At 45.6% G+C, this 24,229-nt stretch overlaps 6 protein-coding genes across 6 annotated transcripts; 3 read left to right on the forward strand and 3 right to left on the reverse strand.

Annotated features, from left to right (window-relative positions):
- Window positions 1-1,287: 1,287 nt before the first annotated feature.
- GGS25DRAFT_521022 (uncharacterized protein) lies at window positions 1,288-2,046 on the reverse strand (the record flags this gene model as incomplete). Its single annotated transcript, XM_049263980.1, has 1 exon — window positions 1,288-2,046. The coding sequence occupies one exon, from the start codon at window positions 2,044-2,046 to the stop codon at window positions 1,288-1,290; it is 759 nt and encodes a 252-aa protein (XP_049118188.1).
- A 1,204-nt stretch (window positions 2,047-3,250) lies between these two features.
- Window positions 3,251-4,298, reverse strand: GGS25DRAFT_488005 (SelR-domain-containing protein). Its single transcript, XM_049260772.1, has 2 exons — window positions 3,825-4,298; window positions 3,251-3,750 (listed from the first exon to the last, which is right to left on the reverse strand). Exons 1-2 carry the CDS (start codon window positions 4,060-4,062, stop codon window positions 3,368-3,370), a joined length of 621 nt encoding a protein of 206 aa, XP_049118189.1. The 5' UTR covers window positions 4,063-4,298; the 3' UTR covers window positions 3,251-3,367.
- A 228-nt stretch (window positions 4,299-4,526) lies between these two features.
- GGS25DRAFT_252611 (ArfGap-domain-containing protein) lies at window positions 4,527-6,704 on the forward strand. The gene is made up of 2 exons (XM_049257200.1): window positions 4,527-4,878; window positions 4,942-6,704. The coding sequence occupies exons 1-2, from the start codon at window positions 4,761-4,763 to the stop codon at window positions 6,564-6,566; spliced, it is 1,743 nt and encodes a 580-aa protein (XP_049118190.1). The 5' UTR covers window positions 4,527-4,760; the 3' UTR covers window positions 6,567-6,704.
- A 53-nt stretch (window positions 6,705-6,757) lies between these two features.
- Window positions 6,758-7,739, reverse strand: GGS25DRAFT_488009 (uncharacterized protein). The gene is made up of 2 exons (XM_049260773.1): window positions 7,575-7,739; window positions 6,758-7,432 (listed from the first exon to the last, which is right to left on the reverse strand). The coding sequence occupies exons 1-2, from the start codon at window positions 7,707-7,709 to the stop codon at window positions 7,274-7,276; spliced, it is 294 nt and encodes a 97-aa protein (XP_049118191.1). The 5' UTR covers window positions 7,710-7,739; the 3' UTR covers window positions 6,758-7,273.
- A 1,018-nt stretch (window positions 7,740-8,757) lies between these two features.
- GGS25DRAFT_488011 (DUF500-domain-containing protein) lies at window positions 8,758-10,800 on the forward strand. The gene is made up of 4 exons (XM_049260774.1): window positions 8,758-8,993; window positions 9,110-9,213; window positions 9,314-10,287; window positions 10,357-10,800. The coding sequence occupies exons 1-4, from the start codon at window positions 8,957-8,959 to the stop codon at window positions 10,418-10,420; spliced, it is 1,179 nt and encodes a 392-aa protein (XP_049118192.1). The 5' UTR covers window positions 8,758-8,956; the 3' UTR covers window positions 10,421-10,800.
- A 9,778-nt stretch (window positions 10,801-20,578) lies between these two features.
- GGS25DRAFT_521028 (cyclin) lies at window positions 20,579-21,721 on the forward strand (the record flags this gene model as incomplete). The annotated part of the gene is made up of 1 exon (XM_049263981.1): window positions 20,579-21,721. One exon carries the CDS (start codon window positions 20,579-20,581, stop codon window positions 21,719-21,721), a length of 1,143 nt encoding a protein of 380 aa, XP_049118193.1.
- Window positions 21,722-24,229: the final 2,508 nt, after the last annotated feature.

Here is a 24,229-nt window from a genome sequence, read left to right on the forward strand (position 1 = left end):
TTTACCATTTCAACAAATTTTCTTAGGTACCTACTTTTCACTAAAATCAATGGTTAGTTCAATCTTTCAATTCCTACATGTATGAATATAACAATCAAATAATACTAATAAAAAAACTTAGAAGATTTTTTACATCGATCAAAACGATACTTAGCGGATGGACCAGGTCCTATTGATCAATAGGTGGGTATCCTAATTGGATAGGTGAAGCTGTTGTTATTGTCTATATATATGTATGGTGTAAGGTATGTATAAGATGGAAAGTGGAAGTGGTGGATATGTACATATAATCCAATAATACTTGAATAAAGAAATAATGTCCCAATTAAAAATAATTTCCAAATTTGAATTGATTTCCAAATGTAAATAATGTCTCAACATAAATGATTTCCAATTGTAAATGATTTCCAATTGTAAATGATTGCCAATTGTAAATGATTGCCAATTGTAAATGATTGCCAATTAAGTCATGAACATGAGTTATTTCCAGCCATTTCCTAGGGGCCAATTATTTCCGCCACTCATACTTTCACGCTATGGTAGGCAAGAAGTTAGGAGGGCATACTGTTGATTGTTGATGAATGCTATCCCGCAAAAAAAACCCGAAGATAAAAAAAAAGAAAGAAAAAAAACTTGTCCCCTGAAATTCATCCCAACTCAACCCAATCCAATCGCTCCCAATGAACCCAAATCCAGATCCTCCATGTCGATGTCGATAGCCACTTGATATATCCATCCATCCATCCAACCTGCGCCTGTGCCGAAAGCAAAGGGTATCCTTCTGTCCTTCCGTCCTTCATATAAACCTCCCATGATATTCCATCCCGCTTCCTTCCTCCTTTCCGAAATCTGGCCAAGTTGACTCCAAAGTCCAACTGTAAAAAAACGCCTCCACAAGTAAACCTTCCGTCCCAATGATGGGCCATATGTCGTGTGACTGTCGTGTTCCCATCTGTGTCCGTGTAGGCGCGCTAGCCAGCGCGTCTGAAATCCTTAAACCATCGCTGATGCTTCGTAGGTATGGTATGTAGAGAAGGGGGGGTAGATGTGGTTGTGTGTGTATGTCTGTGCTTGCATATGTGTATGCGTGTATGTAGTGGGCTGGTATCCCGAGCCAAGGGGCTGACTGAAGTTGTCGTGATGCTTTTTTTTTTCTTTTTTTGGTGCTTTTTGTTTTGTGCTGCTTTTCCTTCTTCTTCATCTTAAGAGGGAGGGAGGGAGGGATATATATACATATATCTCATGTGCCGAATTCGATAGAACGGCACAAACTCGTAATGGTGCGCTTTATCTATCAGGATGCGTGAATCCTCTCATGTATATGAGCTTTTTGGTGTCCTCGTCCTTGATGTATTCGATCTTGTCACCCTGTAGTCCGAACACAAAATTCTTCTTGGCGTCCCTGTCGTGCTTGTAGATAAAGCGACGGTGCTTCCTGTCGTAGATGGAATGGAGTCGCACGTAGCACCCATCCATATAGGTGACCCAGACTCGCGGGTGCTTTCGACCGCCTGAGCGTCTGGCAGGGGGTTTGTTGTTGCGTCCCCGGACCGGACATGGTGTAGGATCGGGACTGGATTCCACGCTGGATTGCCGGGTTGGCGTCTGAATGCGTTGATCCGGGGTCGGAGATGTTGTAGGATCGGGACTGACTTCTTCGCTGGATTCCATCTTGATGGGTGGATCCTGGGATGGATATCGTGAAGGATCGGGGCTAGATTCCACACTGGACTCCGTCTTTATGGGTGTATCTTCCTCGATTGATCGCCTGTACAATGGTCGATAGCAAGGGGAGTCGTCCTTTTCAATGGATGGAAGTATGGAAGGTATGGGCTGTGTGGGCTGTGTGGGCCGTGGGGGATACATGCTGCTTGGGGCCCATTGGCCGACGACCTTGATCTTGGTGGCCTTAGCCTTACCCCGTGTTTTTTCTGACTTAGCACTGGATCTTGTAGTGCTGGGGTTTGTTGTGTTGGCACTTGATTTGCTGGTGCTGGCTTTCGAGCCCAGGTTGGTACTGGTGTGTGATGAACTTGAAGAAGGCATTTTGAAATAATAGTAATAGTAGTAGTAGTGCTGCTTTGAGCAAGTTTGTTATATTCGTGAAAACGTTGTTGTAATAATAGTAGTAGTAGTGGTAGTGGTGATGCCTTGAACAAGTTTGTTATATCGTGAGTACGTTGTAAGTGCTTGAATGATGTAAATTGGAAGGCTGCTAATAAGGCAGGCTTCAACCGTGTCGGACGGGATTGCTGGTGGTGCTTTGATGAAGACTGGCTGAGGAAGACTGGCCGAAGAAGGTCTGGGTGAAGAAGGTCTGGGTGAAGAAAGACTGGGTGAAGAAAGACTGGCTGTGTTTTTTCGAGGGTGTCCGGTCTTTATATAATGGAGATTTGGGAGAGAGAATCAGGGATGTCTTTTGTGTAGGTTAGGTTTTTGGATGACTGGATTAATAGCGTTGCTTGAATTGAAAATTGTGTACATATAATTTCTCAAGGGCAAACTTTGAAGCATTCTAAATGCTCACTCACTAGGCCATACTATGGTCGTACACTACGCTATTATATGTGTTGCTGTTAGGTTACTGAATGCAAACCGTAGGTTTACCCGGACACATATTTCCATTCGTACCTAGTTACAATCCTTGTCTTCTTATTAGACGATGCCTTTCCAGCCATCTGTGAGTAGGTACCTAAGGTACCAGTTTTCTCGGAAGCCTTTTGGACGAGTTGGCTAGTACTTACAGAAGTAGCTTCCCATGGAGATACCTTTTGCTACATACATCAAAAGCAATGATTCTGACAGTGGTACTATACGACTAGCCTTGAAGAAGTTTCGATATAAAGCTTGATGAGGGATGAAATCTACCTACTGGTAAGGTGGGCAAGTAAGCGTCTCTTCGATGCTTTCCTCGATACCTATGTTGTAGGAAAAGGGCGGACAAAACTACGTAACTGGGTACCTGGTAGATACACACATTTTGCCGAAATAAACATAACAGCTGAGCTTGAAGATTGGTGACTACTAAGAGGAGTGGCATTAAACGTGTTCAAACTACCTCGTAGCTAAACAGGAAGAGCCTGCCATTGAAGAAAACAAAACGCCACCAGAAATTTGGCGGATCGAATGAAATGCTAGCCAAAGTAAATTGCCATAGCCAAATCGAACCTACGTGCATTTTGATGAAGAGATATTATTCTTCAAGTTAGACATTTATTCAAAAATCTACTTAATGTAGGGGCATTTGGAATAATGGATATTCACAGACATCAGATAACTGAGCTTATCTAAGATGTCTTCTCTGCTTGGTATATTCACTACCTAGTAAAAGAATGTCGAGAGGCTCGGCCGGTTAACTTTGTTTATTTCAGGCCTTGTTATCGTTTTCTTTCTGTACGGGCTTGTCTTCTGGGGAAAAGTTTAAGCTAACGCTGTTAACACAGTGCCTCTCATCAGTGGGCGTCGAGTATCCCTCCCCCTTGAAGACGTGACCAAGGTGACCACCACAATTAGCACAACAAATTTCAATTCTAGCCATGCCGAACGTGCTATCCTCATGTCTTGTAACAGCTCCAGGGATATTGTCAAAGTAGGCCGGCCAACCGCAGCCGGATTTGAACTTGTGGTTTGCCTTGTACAGGGGGGCATCACAGCCTGCACATGTATATACCCCTGAGTCAGAGAAAAATTGGTCGTACTTTCCAGAAAATGGCCTTTCAGTGCCTTTTTCTCTCAGAACTTTGAATTGTTCTATAGAAAAGGTAGGTTAGTAGAAATGGAAATAGGAAATAGGAAAGGGGAAAGGGGGCTTATGGTACACGCACCTTTACTTAGAACGGCACGCCACTCATCAGGGCTTCTCTCGTCTGGATAGGACATCTTTTTCTGAGAGTTGGAGCTAGAGCTGAATAGACTGCTGATGAATGGAATAGTTGGCATAGATCGAAGGGTGGCTGATTTGGGCTGTAGTGATTGAGTAACTGAAGGACGAAGTCGAGTAAAGTTCAAGCTAGAGTAGTTGTAAAAAGCACGAAGCAAATGGGAGAAAGGTGGTAATCGCATGAGATAGATGATGTATTTAGGTCTGTATCTACTTTAAAGTAGATAGTACGAAGTAGGTAGGTAGTATGTAGTTATATATATTTTTTGTAGATGGGATTGTAGTTAAAGTAGTTGAAGAGGGTATGATAAGTTTGACGTGGAGTAGAGTAGAGTATGATTTGGAATCAACGGGAGGGATGAGTACCTAAAATGAATTAGCTTTAACTACATATGTAAGTACAGGCCTTTGAAGTCTAGGGTCGTTGATGTCGTCTTCGGAAAGCGAATGGCCCACAATTATCTGCCTTGTTGACGCTACTTTCGAACAAGGGTTGGGGCAACCAATGCCAACCAATGGCAACCATCCCAAGTAAAGGTAATTGAGGTACGTACTAAGCTCAGGTATGTATGTCACAGCCTAACGCTTGGGCCAAATCGAGGATAGCCACAGTTTCACTGATTCTCAGCATCCCAGATTGGACTTTCTTAATTCCATATCAATCGGTGCCACAAAACGTAACGACACGATATACATACAACATACATACCTAGGTACCTTACCTACGCACCTCCTCTTACCGAAACATTGAACAACATCATATCCTCCTTGATTACTTCTAACCTCTCCATTCATCATCAACTACAAAAAAAACTTTTCAATCTCGGATTTTATACCTGAACTCAACCCATTCTCATTTTACATCAATCGGTGTCGCATCATGTCGAGACGACCTCCTAACCCTGCTGCCGAAAGGGCAGCCCAAAATCAACAGACCATTAAAAGTCTTCTGAAGTTAGATGCTAACAAGACATGCGCCGATTGTAAACGAAACAAGCGTACGTCCTCTTGAGTACAATTGATCATGTCTATCAAATTCAAATGACTCACCTTCTCTATAGACCCTCGATGGGCGAGCTGGAACTTAGGTGTCTTCATCTGCATCCGCTGCTCGGGAATCCACCGAGGAATGGGCACCCATATCTCCAGAGTCAAATCCGTCGATCTAGATACGTGGACCGACGAACAATTACAAAGCATTTTGAGCTGGGGAAATGCGCGCGCTAATAAGTACTGGGAATCTAAGTTGGCTCCTGGTCACGTCCCGTCCGAAGTCAAGATCGAGAACTTCATTAGAACCAAATACGAGCTGAAACGATGGGTCATGGATGGGCCCATGCCAAGCCCTGCCAGTTTAGATGTTGATGGAGATGATGATGTTCCACTAAGCATCGTGAAAGAGAAACAAACCATTGACAGGAAGGAATCGATGCGAAAAAGTTCCGTCGGGCACCAAGGATCATCGCGAAGCCCAGTCCCTCCACCGCCCCAAGCCGACCTTATCGGTGGCGATGATCTCCCCCCGAGAGCGAGCACCACCGGACCAGGTCCATCGCATGTCCCTCCCAAATCTGCCCCAGCACCTCCGAAGGCATCGAATCCTAAAGACTCGCTCCTAGGCCTGGACTTTCTGGGAGAAGCACCTGCCGCCCCCCCACGACCAGCAAGCACAAACAATACAGGTGGCATGAGCGGCCAGTCGAGACCTGATCTCAAGCAATCTATCTTATCTCTCTATGCTTCAGCTCCACGCCCCCAGCAACCGCCTCAACAACACTCACATTCTTCTTCTGGGTCCTTCGGGGGATTTGGAGGAATGCAATCTCCTTCGTTGCAAACCTCAAACGTAGGACACCAGTCCAAGAATTCGACTAGTGGCGGACTCAACGATGCATTTGCTGGGTTGAGCTTTGGAAATATGACGTCACCAAAGAGCCCCCAGAAAGATGCCTTTGCAGGCTTGACGAATATGTCTAGTAACAGGTCGACTCCCCAGCCTGCAACTTCATCGTTTTCTAGTCTCAGTGGTGGTGGTTTCTTTGAACCCAAGCCCACTCACCCGGCTCCACAACATCAAGCCAAACTTTCCACAAGCACGTCCGATAGCTTCGGTGCATTCAGCGCAGCTGCCGGCTCTTCCAAACCGACGCAGTCCTCTTCGGCAGCTTTAGGCGATCTCTTTGATTGGTCTAATCCTTCTCCTCAACCATCTGCCGCGCCGGCTCCTCCCAAACCGGCTCCTGCCATATCCCCAAATACCGATTCTATATTCAATCTTTCCGCAACTCAACCGAAACCAGTTCCAATGTCAGGACCTACTACGAGCACAGCATCGTCTCTGAACACATCCGCATTTAATAACTCGGATGTTTGGGGCAATGCATGGGGTAACCCTGATCCGACACCAGTGCCTGCTCCAGCTATGAAGAGTCCATCCCCGATCAAGTCTCCCGTTTTACCCAGCGGTAATGACTTTGGACCTTGGGGTAGTACTGGAGGCTCCTTCGCTAGCCAAAGTATAATGCCGGGCGCTTCTGGAGGATTTGCACCAACACCCAAAGTCGCAGCTGATGAAGAATTTGGTGGGTGGACTAGCAGCACAGGTGGAAATACTAACAACAAGCCAGGGGCGAAACCCATTGGTGGATTTGGCAGTGAAGATTTATTCTCCAACGTTTGGCAGTAAAGTTGCTTGGCAAATGCAACCTATACGCCGTGAAACAAGAAGCCTCTACAAGAATCGGGGGGAAGGGTTGTTTGGCTTGAAGGCCAAGTTGCGAAGGCATAGCCCTTTGAGGCCTTTGCTATGTGCATTGCAGTAGCTGATCATTAGGTAAATATATAAAACTAAAATCAGCACATCACAAGATACTGGCTCTTGTAGATATTGATAAATTAGGCTACAGTTACATTCATTATTCTGCGTAAACAAGGCTGAAACCATAACGCCTGTGCCATGTTATGGGTTTTGTTAACCCAATGTCAAATGAATATGGGCAAACTCGCCTTCCATATCTCAATATGGAAGCGACTGCCTGGTGCCACGTAGACATCGATCCCGAAAGCGAGGCATCTCAATGGTTCTTATTCTCGAGTAAACGTGCCTCCTTTCTTCTTCTTCTTCTTCCTGCTGCAAGTTCAACTAAGCGCAGTCATCCATTCTTCTTTGTATCATGAAACCCTACATTTGATACACCAGGTAGATAGGCATTCGAAGTCTTGTGTAACACTGAAGCCTCCACACGACTGAAGTTTCACGGGCTAGGTAGGTCTATAAGTACTGTATCGTATCGTTTAGGAAGAGAGAGATCCACTCGCTCTACGAAAGTTTGAGCGACGGCTTTGTGTGTTTTCGTTGTTCTGTATGTTGTCCGTACGTACGTGATGAGGCGTCTAGAATACCCATCTTAGGATATAGTATAGCACTATGAAGATGCCCACGAGAATGCTAGAGAGCTTCAGGATGGCTACTTTGTTCCCCGACGCGGCCATGCGACCTAGTCGACCGGCGGAGCCCTTGAGCTGCGATGACATGGACGAGAATGTGTCGGACTAGATAGAAGACATAAGAAAGTTACTTTTGGTTAGGCTAAACCCCGTCTTGTCTGGGTCTTGGAAAAAGGGAGGGGGTGGAGGGGGAGGAAATGAATGATGGAATTGGAATAGGGCACGGCAGGCAGAGGTGGGTGCGTACAGTGTGGTCGATGACATCTTGTGCCCTCGCATTGTCGTATATATCTACCGTCACGCCGCGCAAAGAGGATACCTTGGCGGAGAGTTCCTCCAGCCGCGCATTGTTCTGGCGCTCGCGCTCGTAGGCTTCGGACATTGTATTGTTTTTTTTTTTTTTTTTTTTTTTTTCGATGGGGTGGGTTCGAGCGGTTCTTTGGATGTTCCGAATAAGAAAATGTGGTGGCGGAAAAGGGACAGGATTAGTTACTTGCGTGTTCGATGAAGGCGCAGCAAGTTTGGCTAGAAGCGACTAGATGGATATTTGGATGGATGGATGGGATGGATGGGATGGATGGATGGTAGTGGACGTAATAGCGAGCAACGAGAACCTCGGAACGGGTACGTAGGGAATAAATGGAGATGGTTGAATTCGAAACTTGGGTAATTTCTCAAGGGACCTCTCCTCCCTCCCCGGTGTGGTTGTCGTGTATTATACTGTATTAAAGCGATTGTCGTTCTTTGTTTCCTGCAAAAGGTATTCTGATTCGGCTTTTTTTCGTCTTATTTTATCCAAAATTCAATCTTGGTCGTAAAGATAATGCTTGGTATCTAGGGTAGGTAGGTAGGCTAAGGTAGGTGCATAACACAATTCAATGTTCCGTGACGGGAAAAGGAGGCGACGAGTGCAAGATGACGCAGGAAGGTGTGGCTGGTGGCAGAGCTAGTGTAGGGCACGCCACGGTTGTGTCTTGAACATTGAACCTTGAAGTCACGGGTAATTTAACCTAAAAGTTGGCAGCTGTACTGCCACTTGAAAATCCAACATCATTGGTAATTATCCCAGCCGATTTATGGGAAGTGGGTCTCATGCTGACCAGTGACTTCATCGCTGGCTACATATTTCATGGATCACATCTGAAAGCCAGGAAGCCTAGGCTTAGGTGTTCCTTGTTGGAGCTTGCCGTTGTTCCCGCTTGCCCCGCCGATAGGTGGCAGAGCAGAGCTTCTTCAGCTGACAGTTGCTTTCCACCGTCAGTAGGTAAATAATAAAATGTTCACTTGCTTTATTACCTGCATACATGTATCGTCTACTATAATCTATCAGTGATATTGAACATACCACTTAACCACCTTCAATGTTGTTGTAAAAAAAAAAAAAAATACAATAAAATACAATATAACGAACGAATCTTAGAACCCTCTTTTTTTCTTAAATCAGATCTTCAAAGAAGTCCACCTCGGCTTGCTCACTCCCCGCAGTTCCCGATATCCATTCTTGTACTCTACCAAGGCTAAGTACAAGCCTTCTTCGCCTGTCGCGAACAACATCTAAAATCTCTTCCTCGGAAAAACCTGGTGATCATTTTACTCTTTGCTTAGAGAAAGCGGCCAATTTCTCTCAAGATGGGTCTCAACAACCCTCTTCCGTCGTCTATGGCGTGTAAGTTCTTTTTCCTTGTTTTCCAAGCTACCCAGGTACTACTAATGCGCATAGTCTCGCGCAACTCGTCATTGATTCTGACTGACAACTAACCGCTTTTTTTTTCTTTCAAATAGCGGAATGCAAGAAATGCGGCAAGATTCTCACCTCGTTTATTGACCCACGTCAAGCATTCGGACCCGACAAGATAATTCCTCCGACGGTTCTCGCAAATGCAAAGGTGGGCGAGCTTCCGCCAAGTTCCGTCCCGAGACCTCTCTCTAGGGACTTGGCTGTACCCATCTGCACGTGTGGCAAGCATGACTAACTATTTCTCATAGGGCCTGGCGATCCTCACTGTTATCAAAGCTGGTTTCCTTGGATCCGCACGTTTCGGATCCGGTCTTGTCGTTGCTCGTTTACCTGACGGCACATGGTCTGCGCCCTCTGCCATTATAACCGCGGGTGGTGGTTTTGGTGGCCAGATCGGCTTCGAAATAACCGATTTCGTTTTTATTCTCAACGATTCACATGCTGTCAAGACATTCTCCCAACAAGGCTCCATCACGCTCGGCGGGAACGTCTCTATAGCAGCGGGACCTGTTGGCCGAAATGCAGAAGCTGCTGGTGCTGCGTCTTTGAAGGGTGTAGCGGGTGTGTTTAGTTACAGCAAGACGAAGGGCTTGTTTGCTGGTGTGTCGTTAGAAGGTTCTGCGATAGTGGAACGTAGAGATGCGAACGAGAAACTATATGGCCAACGCTGGACAGCAGCACAACTCCTATCAGGTTCCGTCAAACCGACGCCGCAAGCCGCACCGTTGATGGCTGTCTTGAACTCAAGGATATTCGCGGGTGTGCGTCAAGGCAATATCGACGACGCTATGTACAACGACGTCCCTGTCTACGACGACCGACATGACGACGTGGTGTGGAATAACCAACGTGCTAGTGTTCCTGTGCCCCCGCCTACCGGACAAAGTGAGTTTGGAGCACCAAAGCGCGCGAATACCTGGCAGGACGATATATATGATCAACCAGCTAGCAGCGGGCTTGGTAGATCCGGTACCGTGGCAGGCCGACAAAACAATGATAACGACTATGTATATCGCGATCGCCCGGCTACCGATGACAAGAAACCGGGTCCTGGTCGACCTGCAGCGCCAAAACCTAACTTCGCTAGCAAGCAGGCGATGATGAAGAAGAATGAAGCAATCGCGCTGTTTAACTTTGAAGCCGACCAGCCGGGTGATTTGGCATTCAAAAAGGGTGAAGTTATTACTGTGCTGAAGAAGACGGAGAGTGATAATGACTGGTGGTACGTAACATACTTACCCAACTTCATATACCTAGTGAAAGTAGTGACGCTAATGTTCATTGCTCGCAGGACTGGCATGATTGGCTCGAGACACGGCATATTCCCAAGCAATTATGTCAAGATGAGGGAATGAAAGGGGTTGTATGGCCAAGGTCCACAACCCTAGGACCAACTCCTTAGGACCGATTTTGAGAACAGAGAGGCGTCATCGGATGGTGGCGGGTATGGACATGAGGAACGGAAAGCAGTTATGAAATTGGTTGCTTATTTAGATACCTGACACGCTCTTGGAGTACTTAGATTCTAGTCCCTCGCAAATGGGTTTTCTATTCAACTGGGATGGGTTGGCGGTTCGCTTCATGATCCATTGTTTACCTAGGTTTCTTTCTATACAACACACAGGCATTGTGAATATGATTTTGAATATATATATATATCGGTTGATGGAGACTTAAAAGCGACTTTTAAGGCGGACTTACGAAGTGTCAATGGAAATACTGCGAGATATTGACCTAGTAGATACAGGTGCTTGCCTGCCTGCCTGCCTTCTAGTGCTTATACTTGAGGTTCATCTTTCGAAACTGGATCTTCTTGATATAAGATGAATTAAATCGATAGATCAGAAGAGACATATAAGCACTTCTAAGGTATAAAGTAGGTACTTTATACGTGCTTAGAACCCTACATAGCTATGTAAGTACACATTCCCATCTCTCGGAATCCCCTCCGGAGCAGCAACCGGGGACGCCCCACTTTACCCGGAGGGCGTATCGCGTATCCGGGATATCATGTGTAGCGGGAAAACCTTAAAAAGTTTCCCGCGTTTCTCTTTTTATAGTTGTACGGGGCGTGGCGCTTGTGCGCGTGAAACTATATTTCTAGGTAGGTAGGTATACGAGCCGCGCAGTAGGTATCTAATTTTAGAAGATTGGGAAAGTGTATCTGGGTAGGTAAGGTAAGGTCGAGGTTTGGCTGATGGAACAGGGAGTGTCGTAGCTTGGTGCTTGGTGCTTGGTGCCTGGAGGTTGGAGGTTGGAGGTTGGAGGTCAGAGGTTGGCATTGCACAACTGCGGCGAAGTGTGACGGGGCGGGTAGGTAGGTAGGCAGGAAGGCAACTATTTTTGTGGTTGTGTATTCGTAAAATCATATTGTTATACCTATGTTGCTTCGTCATCGTAGTTGCTTAAGTTACTTATCACTGATTACGACTAAGACAGCATGTTTGCTCGAGTTGGGGGTTTACGCGAAGGTGATTAATCAATATCTATTTTCATAGGCTTAGGTATAGGAAGATAAGTAGGTGCCTACCTCATCGTATTGATGAAGGTTTCTCCATCCCTCCTCCTCCTCCTTCTTCGCCGCCGCTTGATCGTACTATCTCGCAAGCGTGTGACTATGTAGGTATTCACCAGTGAGATGCGACGGTGGCCTCGAGTACTATGTTGAAGCACCTCTATTGCTTCCAGGGCTACTACCTATGGAGTAATTTCCATACATACACCCATACACCCATAGGTACTCCGTATATACATACATGTATGTACATAGCTGTTGAATGATACACAAATGACGATATTCATAGATACCTAACTCCCACCACTGCCCCCCGTCGCAGTGACCTCGTAAAAACCCTATCCTCTACTGGTGATGTAAGATCCGTGCAATCCTGACTACTTGTCCTGTGCTATGTAGAAGCCCTTTTTCAAGTGCTCCCTCGATACGGCGTTTAGGTGTCTACCTACCTACCTGCCTGTGTGCCTGTGTGCCTGACTGCCTGTTTGCTCGCTTGCGGGTCACTCGCTGTCCATGGGCTTTATTTAGATAGCAACTCACCTATAGTTATAGATCAAGGCTGAAGGTCGTGTAAGTGGTAGTATCCTCATTTCTTTTTTATTTCCTACCGCTCGTGATACTGATAAGGTCAGGTAGGTAGTAACCATGTCCGAGCGTGAAGCAACGTGTTATACAAATAACTAGTTATTTGATTGATGGACGCTTATTTTCTCCTTTCGCTATGATGTTTTCTTTGGGTTTCTATTTTTTATTATTATTTTTTTCAAATTCGCTACCGTGCGCATTAGGTAGGTAGGTATGCTGGTGCCAGCCCATCATGTTCCTCTTCATCCATTATCATCTTTGTCATTGTCGTTGTCACGTATCTATGTGTGTATGTACACTAGGCATCATTTCGTTTACCGCGGGGGCCCCTTTGCTATTTTTGGCGTGTGGGGTGGTGGGTAGTTAGGTAGTAGTGGTGGTGATGGTTAATTGGCTGGCTCGCTCGGGCATTAAGCGCATCCCCTGGTCTACAATAGATATTTATTTACCTACTCTACATGGGGCGGTTCTATCCGCCACTCGGATACCCAAATACCCTAACCTAGGGTTAGACAGTAATTGTAGGTGCGTCCATACTGCAACGGGAAAAATCTGGGGTTCGGGCGATACCACAGTAGGTGCCAGGTGGGTAGTGTAGGTTAGATAGGCTACATAACTACATACGATATAATTATTATACTTATTATAATAGTTCAATGTTCAATGTTACAGCAGACACAAGATAAGAATGGGGTCACGGTAGTGTTATGGGTATTCAATAACAACCACCTGGCACCGGGTATGCAGGTACGCGTGAATATCCCTACCCTACCTTGAAAGCACAAACCGAGGATTTCAATAATAATATTATTCTTCTGCATTGCCCATTGCTTGTCTAAGTGATACATAGGTAGGTACTCTACCTAGGGTTGTCGGCGCTTCATGAAATTACCCATTCGTATAAGAACAGAAAGGGGAAATTAGATTTCTTCTTCCTTCTGGGGCGGGTTGTTTTTTATTTTATTTTTAAAGTGGGAAGGAAATAGGTATGTAGTTCTTATTATATCTTTTTGGTTTTTTTGCGCTGCGCTTATTGAAACCAGCGGCTCGATGTGTGTAGGCATGTAGGCATGTAGGCAAGGAAATTTTTAAAGCAATCATGAGAAGGCGCTTGTGGTTTCAACCGCTTAGCCGGAGAGACGTGTATAGGCATGTAACTAAATGCAAACGCCTTGATGTGATACGACGATAGACGCGCGGTCGCGAACGTAGCCGCCATCAGCCTCGGAAAGTATTGTCGCCAGGCCTCCGGACCCAAGCGCTACTTGCTTGCTTGCTTGCTTCCTTTGCTGTGCGCGTGTTATCATTGATGGGATGGGATGTGTGTATGTGTAAGAGTAACGTTGAATGTGTATATGTAATTTCCGTAAGTTTGGGTGGTCAGTAACACGCAAACAGTTGCTCTTTTGTTGTGTTTGAAGCTTGTGATCAAGACTTGGGCATTGCATCGTATTGTACGATACCTAGGAAAGTAATCCACCTAGGTAGGTAGTCAAGTCAAGTCTGCCCTTCCATTTTATTGAGACATGCAGCTCAGCTACAGAATTCAGAAATTCAATGTGGTACCTACTGTAGCCGCTATTTGTCAGAGTTAGAGACAGTAATATAATATCAGGAATATCATAAGGGAGGTCTAGTTAATTGTTGCGCATGTCGGTCCTATGCGGATCGGCCGACAACTTGAAAATACCTATATCGAGCCCACCCTCCCCTTCCCCGTCTGCCCTCCATTCCCCAGAGAACGCCTCTCGTGTGGCTTTGCATCTTCTAGATGACATGACGTGCATCGGAGGGATGGGATGGCATCAGCCGATTTGGAATACCGAGGTGGTTAAAAAAAAGATCATGTAGAAAGCGCAGTACGGCCGAGGCACTTATGTATGTAAGGACGGACATGTATGAACTTCTCCCTCCATTTGCGGAGATTGCGGGAGAAGCGAGACATTCGAGGCCGTAAGCCACAGCTTGGCTCCCTCCCCTTCCGGAAAGAGATCGTCGTTTTTCTTCAGTGAGAAAGGGAAAAGTTGGGGATCCAGGCCTTGGGACTGGTGGAATTGGCATTCTGTATGGCTTCGATGAGCCACACTTGGTGCTTGTTTTTTTTTTCTTGCCCCTTGTGTTGCTGAAATATGTACCATGTATGCAGTCCTGTCTAGCAAAATCTCCGAGGCACAAAAAAAAAATGTCGTTTACGTACTTACTATGTACATACTTGCATTGATGCTCATCCAAAACACATTCGGCTCGAGGCGAGTAGGCGTAACGTCGCGTTAGTCGTTGGGCCATACGTGCGTGTGCGTGTATGTGATGCGTGATGCGTGATGCGTGATGCGTGCAACGTGTAAACAATTTACGTTTACAGATTATTTATTTTTTTTGTTTTTGTTTTGCATATGTGAATGAGTTGTCCCATCATGGGGTTCGGGGAAGTCTCGAGGGGCTCGTGTATGTATGTCTCTAGGGTCCTTGGGTGGTCTTTGGTGGTCAGCCACCTGCACCTGTTATTTGGCCTACCGAGTTCCCATGTGCCTGGCCCGGTTTATTAGAGCTGTGGTAGTAGCCCTGCTGGAGTTGTAGTCTAGCCTCAGGTTGGTTAGGTTAGGCCATCAGCCACGGCATATCGAGTATCGAGATACCCATTACTATGGTGCGTCTAAACACAATCGCAGGCCCATTGGTCCAGCCTTAGTTAGTTATGGCCTGGACTCAGTGGACTGCCTTGATCCAACGAAGACCTGGCCAATGGCGGCACTTGAAGCCGCTCCTCAAGATGCTTTGACGTGTTTTTGCATGGGTAATATTCGGCTTCTACGAGCTACATACATATTACTGTAGAGATGATTCAACTTTGGTCTGTTTAGTGTTTTGATGCGGTGAACGGCGGTGAGGCCTTGGCCTTGGAATTAGTTGGCCTTTATTCTGGTACGAATCGGCCGAAGTGCGGTGCAAATGCAGTATTTTCAATGCAATGCATTCCTGTTCTGTCCAACGTACGAGCTGCTCTATTCAGAAGAAGAAAAGAAAAAACCAGAAAAAACAGAAGCCCCTTTATGAATTGATGTGTGATGCCTAGTTTTTTCTGCTGTCGGTGTTTCTATTATCTGCCAAGTATCTGTGACGTTGCACCTCATAGATAATATACAGGATTTATATGATTTACTGGTTGCTCCGCAGTATGCTTTCGATCACCGCTGCCTTGTCCACAGCATGGTCTGTTCTGTAGATCAGGGATGACGATGATAATGTCAATGATTAGATCTGTAACACCAGGTAAGATCGTTCGCTAGGGCTGGACAAGACATTTTCTACTCCAGGGCAGCCAGGGTTAGGTTTCTGGGCGTATCCAAGGGACTGCGTAATAGTACCCAATACTGCACAAACATGGAATGCAACGCCTCTAACCTAAGGGCCGGCCCTGGGGAAGAAATATTTAAGGCGCCCCTCCCTATCTACTATACGACGTATAGCACAGTAGTTATGTGCCCTATTAATAAATGGAATGTCAGGGAGCTTCATTCCAGTCATATCCAGGATTTAATAGATTGTAGTTATATCAGATCAATTCAAGTGCATGTGCCATGTAGTTAGGTATAGGGAAAACATTGAATCTCAAAACATCACGACGGCAGCGCATTATAGAATTAGTGTGGAGGTTTTGCTCATTAGCTCATCTGTAGTTATATGCAGATACGTAACGCATTTTGATTGAAATGGTTGAAATTAGCTAATATGCGATCTTCAACATGTAGGACCACTCTTCTCCGTTGAAGAACCGCGGGGAAAGGTTTAGGTATTTTGGCATGAACGTTGATCGCGGAGCTTTTGCTTCTTGTTAATTGGTAAGTTCAGGGGCTGTATTTCTTGAGATGGGCGCAGATTGGGCGCAGAGGAGGCGGGGGAAGGCTTGTCTGTCCATCTACTAGGTTAGTAGTATTATCTACTCACCTACCAAGTAATAATACTGTATGTATTTAAGACATCCATAGATGATTTTCCATATATGATACCCTTAGAAGCCATGAACTGATGCTATATCACCACCCATTCTTTGGAATGTTGCCATCGCCTCAACAACTTGAAGTTTCGCCACAGATACCAACGAGTGGTGTATAGCCAGAACTTGTTACAGGATGCACATAACTATGAACTATATGTAACGACTAGATTTTCTTTTGATCCAATCGCCCTCGTTGCTTGAAGATGCGTCAACGTCTTAGTTGGGTAGTTGGGTACCTACAGTAAGGTAGACACTAGGCTAGGTTAGTGTAGTGTAGTGTAGTGTAGTGTGGTGTGGTGGTGTAGTTTAGCAGTATGAAGTTATAAAGAGTCGGTCAAGATCTGGAGAATTCCAGTGACGAGCAAGAAAACTGGGGAAGGCCGGGGGAGGGACTAATGCCCTTGTCCGTTTCGTTTCGTTTCGAGAAATCTCAATATCAGAGCATGCTTGAATATTACTGGCTCGTTCTTGATTTTAGTCGACGATACATACATGGCATCTTACCATAATAAGAGTCACCAATAAGATATTATAAGAAATTATAATATTCTGCAACGAGAACTCGACAGAGGTTCAATGTTTAGGGTTATCAAGAATTATAATTTCTTGTCATGCAAGATTGATTGGGTTTGATCAAGTGTAACTGATGAGTTTCCTGTGACTTGCTTTTCCCGAGCTCCATGTCTTGTGTCTTGATGCAGGTCCATTGGCCCGTCACCACTTGAGTGTATTTTCCCAACAATACTTTACATACTAGTACCTACATACATGTAGTTCCAGGATGTAAATATATTTACCTACTTCAAGGTTATCTACATATCTATGTACAAGCGCATCAATAATATTTACATGCACAGTTAGAGTCGAAGGGGCCTGCAACGGGAGTGGCCATGGCCATGTAAGCAACATGCACATTGAATCAATGTATGACCTGCTTCATGTTTTGTTATTCGAGGTTATTTCTGTTGGAACGTTATTAGAAGCGATTATAAGCCTCTTAGGCGAATGCGCTAACCAATGTGAATCCATTCATCGATGACTTCGTGTGGCGGGTCTAGCGACTACCTAGATAGGGCCCCCCTTGCCTACAATGGCCCTACATACTATGTACATCTTCTTAGTGGCCCGGGTGGTTCCAGTCAACGTCTTGGCCTCAGTCCGGACCCCTCTCTCACTTCCAAGATTGTTTCATGTCTTACAATCTTTGGACCACTTACACCAATGAATCACTCGCCAGTCTCTGTTATTCTCAACCCCGTCTCAATCAAAGGGATCACACGGCGCATACTGTAGGCGGGCGGGCCCTGTATGAGTTGTAAACGTTGTAAACGTTGTGAAATGTCAGCCATTCAGATCATTGCGACGCCAGTCTTTTGGAGGGCCTATGTTTGTATGCTACATAGTTACATGTTTGTGTACATGCCAAGTTAAGGGTGAACATCTACTAGGTAGGTTGAAAATAGCCACGACAGGCTGGAAGATGGCCCCTGGTTAGCGATTCGCGATTCGCGATTCGCATCAGATGAACCATATTAGGCCAGCCCTGTAGAAAGGAGCATTGAAGGGGAGAATATATGAACAAGAAAAAAAGTAGATATAGATCTGGAAACGCACACCCCCTTTTCCCCAAAGATCCCTTTCATCATCATTATCATCATCAACCGTTCCCTTTCATCATCTAGAACGATAGAGCAAGCACTAGTTTCCACCCAAGACGACACCCAAAAACACACCCAAGAAAGATACCCACTGTGTGGAATGAGCTTGATTTCTGTTTCGATAACACGATATATCATCCAAGGGAACCGGTTATTTTCATTACGACAAGCAGCCACCCACGTTGACGACTAACACGAGATTTTTTACGTTACGATACGATACCAAACCCACCCTTTCTACTAGGTAGACTCAGGCCAGTCTATCATCATCAACGTCCATTTACATTTAGCAGCAATTTAGCAATAAATAATTTGCATATCTTCAACCCGCCATTTCAAGCCCCTCTTTTCCACCATCCACCATAGTCTCTCCTTGACAGGATCGACAGAACATTTGAACTTCCCCCCTGGTCTTAATCAAAGCCTGAGTAGATCTTATTATATATCAGGCGCTTGTTTGCACTCATTTTTTCGCCAGTCTCATCCGAGATACAAGACAACGGTACAAAGCACAAGCTAGCTGGTCACACAGCTATCCGACAATTAGAAAGCAGCGGTGTTCCTGGTTTGAGTTTATTATATTTACATTTCGTTAAGATTTCGAAGTGTCACGATATCACATTCACTTTTCATATTCTTATTATAAAGACTCCTTCGTTTAGAACAAACCCATCCAGGATCCAGGACCACTTAGGACCAGGACCAACTAGGATCCCCAAATCCCAACATCAGCATTCGCTGCGCCTTGAGGCTCGGAGCTATCGGTGCCACTTTTGCTAGTCGTCAGCATCAGCTAGATTCGTCAGTCTTTCATAGGTGTTTATGCTATATACCTAACATTCTTTTTTTTCCCACTACAACGGCCACACAACGGTTATTCAGCCTACTTTGAAGTACGCAAGACGCAAGACGCCATTACCGATTCGGAGGTTTATTTTTTTATTTTTTTGCATCTGCAATCTCTCACCAACAGTTCGATCTACACTTATTCGAATCTCTCCGATCCTTTGCAGCCAATCTAGCGAACTCCAGGTCTTCCGCCGGCTCGGGAACCTCGCATTCCTTTTTATTATTATATCACATTTCGGCCTTCTTCTAGCCTTTTCAAACGACTTCTAGAAGCCTGTCCATTACAGCCACTTTGAGCCTGTCAACCTGCCAACGCACTAATTCTTCATAAAGCCGTCTTATCTTATTTATTCGGCATTGCATCTTTTTTTTTTCGCATTGAATAGTTCGGCGATAAATCGAAAGAGGAAAAGCAAAGCCCACTTATAAGAAGTTAAGCCACATACCAAGTTACGCGGACATTCGGATAACACGATATAATACGACAACACGTTTTGATTTTGACGATAATTGGTATTCATTGTCATCGTCGTCATCATCAGCATTGCCATTCAAGCCAAGCGAAGTAAAGCAAAGCAAAGCAAAGCAATACCTCGGTATCTTGTTTTAGGTCTTCATCGCCGGTCTCTTGACAACCACCACAAAGTGTACCACGATCCCATTCCATCCAATTAATCAATAATCCATCCATCCATCCAAATCCTTACGGAGACGGAGACAAGCGAGACAAAAATTAAAATAAAAAAAAAACTTGCTAAACTTAAACGAAGCGACCATTTTCCCGAGGCAAACCCGGGAGAAGCGATCCGACCGACATAAAAGTTTAGGCAAGTAGGAAGTTGCAAGAGCTGCAAGCTGCAAGTTGCAAGTTACTACATACAAGTTGCAGGTTACAATTGGGAAACATTGTACCCTACATAGTACATACCCGTGACCCTTGTCGGCTGTACCTTGCGCACTTGACAATAGTACGGAGTACTTGGTCTACTTAGTACCAATTGAACTTCCCCCCTCCTTCTTTCTTTAAACCATCCCGCCCCTTGTTCCCTGCCCCCCTGCCCCCTGCATAGGCACCCGCCCGAACAGCTGCACCTACCGAAGCACCTGCCCACTACCTAGTTCAGACTTAGTTCAGACCTAGTAGTACGCATTGCACCGCACTTGCACTGAATAAACGGACCCCCTGACACATTCACTGGACTTGTCTCCACTTTATCTTTCAAGGTACCTGTCTACTACTACATAGTACAGCAGTACCTATCTACTTTGATAAATTCTCCAAAATCCAAGCAGAATCCAGCAAATCCAGCAAATCCAGCCCAGGCCAAGGCGACTTTGGTGCGTCAGCCGTCGATCGTACCAAACTTGATTAGCTTCGTTACTTGGACTCAGCCTCGACATTCCTCACGTCACACCCACTTACGCACCCTTTTACAGTAATTGTGGGCATTTGTCGTCGTGGTTCGTGGCCCATCGTTTGCCGCCTACCAAGTCAGTCAGTCAGTCAGTCTACCAGTCAGTCAGTCACTCTGTCAGTCTGATATGACCTTGAGCTTCGCCTCGTGATACACCCATAAACAACCCATATATCGCCCATATATCGCCCATATACCCCTACACCCCCTTACACGAATAACATATAACTTACATCCGCTCATCTCCATCCTATAAACGTATTCGTGTACGCCACCCTGGTCGTATACAAGTCCCGTTGATAAAAATATAATATCATCGGTCCATCCCAACGTCTTCTCTTCCCCGGATTTTCTATTTGGCATTTCGTGTGCCCGTTTTACTTTATATTCCGACACTTGGAATACTTTAACTGCTGGAGCTGGAACTTACAACATCAGCTTACCTAACCTAAACACATCCTTATACCCAGGACTGATATTCAGTACATACAACCATGTCTTCGACATCAAGGATACCTATGAGCGAGCTTAACGCTTCTGCTCTTGAACATTTCGTCTACAAACCAGTGAGCCCGGCCATGATTGCCTATCTAGCTCACGCAGCGCGAGAAGTTATACAATGCGACCCGAACATGATGCCTCCACCGGCTCAGCAGTCGCAAATTCCCACACCACCCCGAACACCATCCCCAAAGGCCATCCGATGCGAAGATAATGGGTTACCGACGCTGGAGGAGTTTATCGCCCAACTGGTCCGTTCTTCTAATGTACAGGTGCCCACTTTGATGTCCACACTGGTCTACCTCACACGATTAAAGTCGCGATTGCAACCGATGGCCAAAGGTCTACGTTGCACTACGCACCGGATTTTCTTAGCAGCACTCATCCTTTCGGCCAAGTATTTGAACGATAGCTCGCCTAAGAACAAGCACTGGGCCAACTATAGCCACATGGGTGTTGAGCACTTCAACTTTGGGTTCAGCCGGACAGAAGTTAATCTGATGGAGAAGCAACTACTGTTTTTACTGGAGTGGGAGCTAAGAATTACGGAGGAGGATTTGTATCGCGAGCTAGAGCCCTTCCTAGCGCCGATCCGCGATACCATCGAGGCTACTCACGCACGCCGCATGCAACGCAAGGAGAACTTACGAAAGAAGCAGGAGGCCGAAGAGTGGGCCGCCGCACAGTTCCCAACTCCGCCGAGCTCACGGGGCAGCTCGCGGTCGAGACCGACTGCATCGCCTTACGGTGTGCGCATGGTACACGACGAGTCTTCTCCACCAGAATTAGTTTACAGCTCATCGATGAGCTCGAGCAGTGGAAGCTCCTACGCCTCTTCATTTTCGTCTCGACAGCAATCGCGGTCTTCAACACCCCTCTCTGAACCTGATGACCACTACGTAACTTACGTACACAACTCACTTTCCGAATCTCCTGTTGAGATCGTCCTCGATATGTCACAGCCGGCTCTGGACAGCAGGGGACAAAGCCGAGGGGGTGACTCCAAGCAGCTGCTCCCGTACGAAATTAGCGCCGATGACCTTCGAGCTCTTCAAGATGGTAGCGCGAAGGCAAAGCGAGCGAGAACTGGAAGGGGCATGTGGGGGCGTATGTTTGGTGGTGTCGCCACTAGGTGAACAGCCATTCGCACGTCTTCTCATCTGTGTTCCATTTCTATCATCACCTTTTTTTTTGTTTGTCTTTTTTTTTTGCTTCGTCACGCATTTTAGCAAGGAGTTTTATGGCTTGGGTGTGGGAGGCGCTTATTGTCACGAATGGTCTAAGACTCAAAAAAAGGGGGGCTGAGGAATTCTGCGACTTCCTTTGTTTTTGGTTAGGTGCCTTATAGAGATATAGGGTGGGACCTTATCGTCATGATACCTACCACCGCGGTTGTTTTTTAATGGGGGGTCGGCGAATAGGCATGGAAATAGGGTTGGGCATGGGGAGTGGGTATCATAATGGATCGGGAAGACATAGCAGATGGAGAGCTGCGATGCATTCTGGCATTTTTGGGAAAGGGGGCAGCTTATACAGATCATCGGTGTTTAGGTGGTTAAATGGGAAATTCAAAAAGCGAGTTTCCTTCTTCCTACTACTCTTCTAGTTTGTTTTCCATGCCTTCGTTGTTAACCTCTGAGGAGAGGCAGCGGCAAAAAAGGGTTGTGCTACAAGCAAGCTAGACCGATAGTCGAAAACATTACACATAGTTAACCTTACTTGAATGGAAAAGATTCAATATTCAGTAACTGATTACTTGGCAATATGCTCTTTGCGTGAACATCGAAGTAGGTACCTACTAGGTAACTAACTAGGTTACTGGGTAACAAGCCTACAGGATACAACTACCTAGGTAGGTATACCGTCTACCATGTTGCTTGGAACTCACCGAGATGATTTACATCCAACATGTTTAGGTAAGAAATGTAAGGATGCATTACTTTGCTTACCATTGCCCAGCGACACATACGTACCTACCTACCTATACGGGGTGGCATTCAGGATAGGATGTCGTTAGCTTTTGCGTAAGTAATGCAAGTAACTACCTCATCCTAGGCTAGTCTAGTATGTATTGACAACATTATCCAATCCCCGGTTCTACGGCAGTCTCTCTGCCTCCACCCCCGAATTTTTTGTTTCAAGTGCTGGAGTAGGTATCGGAGCGAATAGGTAATAGGCCCGGCCCGGCCAGTCGGTGGTTTATGTGTGTTGACCTATATTTGGATTTTTTTTTTTTGTGATCTCTCTTGCTTTTTTTTTGGTGGCCTTGTGTACCGAGGCAGGTAGGTAGGTAGGTAGGTGAATCTTGGGTCGGCGGTATTCTATGCAAGATAACCTTCCATCCATCCATCCATCTACGGTTGAATCTGCATTCGGTAGAGCATGTCATCCTTGGGTAACTGCCTAACCTACTTAACCTACCTACTTACAGGATAACATTTAATTTACAAGACCTTTTTTACTTGCTATGTGTAAGGAGGTAGGTAACGTTATATTTCGGACCCGCCGACCCGTTCGGCCAGTCTACCTACATCTGTGTAGTAGGTATGTATGCATGTCGGTGGTTAAGTAGGTATGCATCCATGCATGCAAGGTCGTTCGCTCGGTATTTGTTTTCCGCTCCTACATACATACATACGTGGGATGCTTTTCCAGAAATAGGGTGGGTTGGGCAAGGGAACATTGAACAGCATAAGGCTACTGTAGGTTAGGTACATACGTATATACTTACTTAACCTTAGAGTCTTACATGTAGATACGTCCGTATGTGCCGAGGTACAATACCATGTAAGCTTTTAGGTATGTATATTCTTCAATCTTTTTTATGTCTGTTCAACGTATCTAAGATTTTGGGGGCCGTTGGTGTTACCCAATGCATCATTACCCCAGAGCACAGTAAGATCCATCCGGCGCCCGTTGCTACCATGACTAAATTTGTACCTACCTCGGTAACTAAAACCTAGTCATTTATTTCTTTTTTTTTACTTTTGACTTCCTTTACTTCCTTTTTAGGGCTGTGGCGGTGTCATTCACTCCTCCGTACCTAAAGTTAGGCGGGACGTGGGCTAATTATCAGGTAAGGACCTTGTAAGGGCAGCGGATTTGAAAGTTGCTAACAAAACGTTGGCAGATTCATCATTGCTGTGTAAGTTGCTGTTATGTACTATATGGGTGCACGGAATCTTATCTCATCTAGGAGCAATCCATGGATACTAAAAAAAAAAAAAAGAAAAAAAAGCACCAGCCTTCGGAAGGAAGGGGATTGATTGATTTGAAGAATGCCCTTTTTTTTATCATCTTTTTTTCTGCAATCTGTGCCTAGGAAACGGGCTTTGAAGAACTGCGGCTCGAACATTGCGCCTAGAAGGGCCGACATGGGGCGTGTGTCTCTCTCCCTCTGTTGTCATGGCGATGGATCGTAGGCATTCTTCTTTTATCCATCACTGTCTCAGTCGGTCAGTCAGTCAGTCAGTCCACGCAGAACTTCTGCGAGGGATCAGATAACCTAGATTCCTAAATTCCTACATAGGGAGAGAGTCACTTAGGCAGTGCTGACTTGACAAGTATATTTAGGTAGGTAGATTCAGGCATGGGTATTGGCGAACCTGCATATCCACGATTGCGCTTGTATAGATCCCGTCGCT

This window comes from Hypoxylon fragiforme (assembly GCF_022984875.1).
Source record: "Hypoxylon fragiforme strain CBS 206.31 chromosome Unknown GGS25scaffold_4, whole genome shotgun sequence".
Taxonomy (NCBI): Eukaryota; Fungi; Ascomycota; class Sordariomycetes; order Xylariales; family Hypoxylaceae; genus Hypoxylon; species Hypoxylon fragiforme.

What these genes read in the sequence shown, in the direction of transcription:
- GGS25DRAFT_488005 (XM_049260772.1), bottom strand. Translation starts at nt 4,062, where the DNA reads ATGCGATTACCACCTTTCTCCCATTTGCTTCGTGCTTTTTACAACTAC. An exon ending in GCGTGCCGTTCTAAGTAAAG is followed by an intron (nt 3,751 to 3,824) that starts GTGCGTGTACCA and finishes CCTTTTCTATAG; the next exon opens with AACAATTCAAAGTTCTGAGA.
- GGS25DRAFT_252611 (XM_049257200.1), top strand. Translation starts at nt 4,761, where the DNA reads ATGTCGAGACGACCTCCTAACCCTGCTGCCGAAAGGGCAGCCCAAAAT. An exon ending in CGATTGTAAACGAAACAAGC is followed by an intron (nt 4,879 to 4,941) that starts GTACGTCCTCTT and finishes CCTTCTCTATAG; the next exon opens with ACCCTCGATGGGCGAGCTGG.
- GGS25DRAFT_488009 (XM_049260773.1), bottom strand. Translation starts at nt 7,709, where the DNA reads ATGTCCGAAGCCTACGAGCGCGAGCGCCAGAACAATGCGCGGCTGGAG. An exon ending in AAGATGTCATCGACCACACT is followed by an intron (nt 7,433 to 7,574) that starts GTACGCACCCAC and finishes TCTTCTATCTAG; the next exon opens with TCCGACACATTCTCGTCCAT.
- GGS25DRAFT_488011 (XM_049260774.1), top strand. Translation starts at nt 8,957, where the DNA reads ATGGGTCTCAACAACCCTCTTCCGTCGTCTATGGCGT. An exon ending in CGGTTCTCGCAAATGCAAAG is followed by an intron (nt 9,214 to 9,313) that starts GTGGGCGAGCTT and finishes TATTTCTCATAG; the next exon opens with GGCCTGGCGATCCTCACTGT. An exon ending in GAGAGTGATAATGACTGGTG is followed by an intron (nt 10,288 to 10,356) that starts GTACGTAACATA and finishes CATTGCTCGCAG; the next exon opens with GACTGGCATGATTGGCTCGA.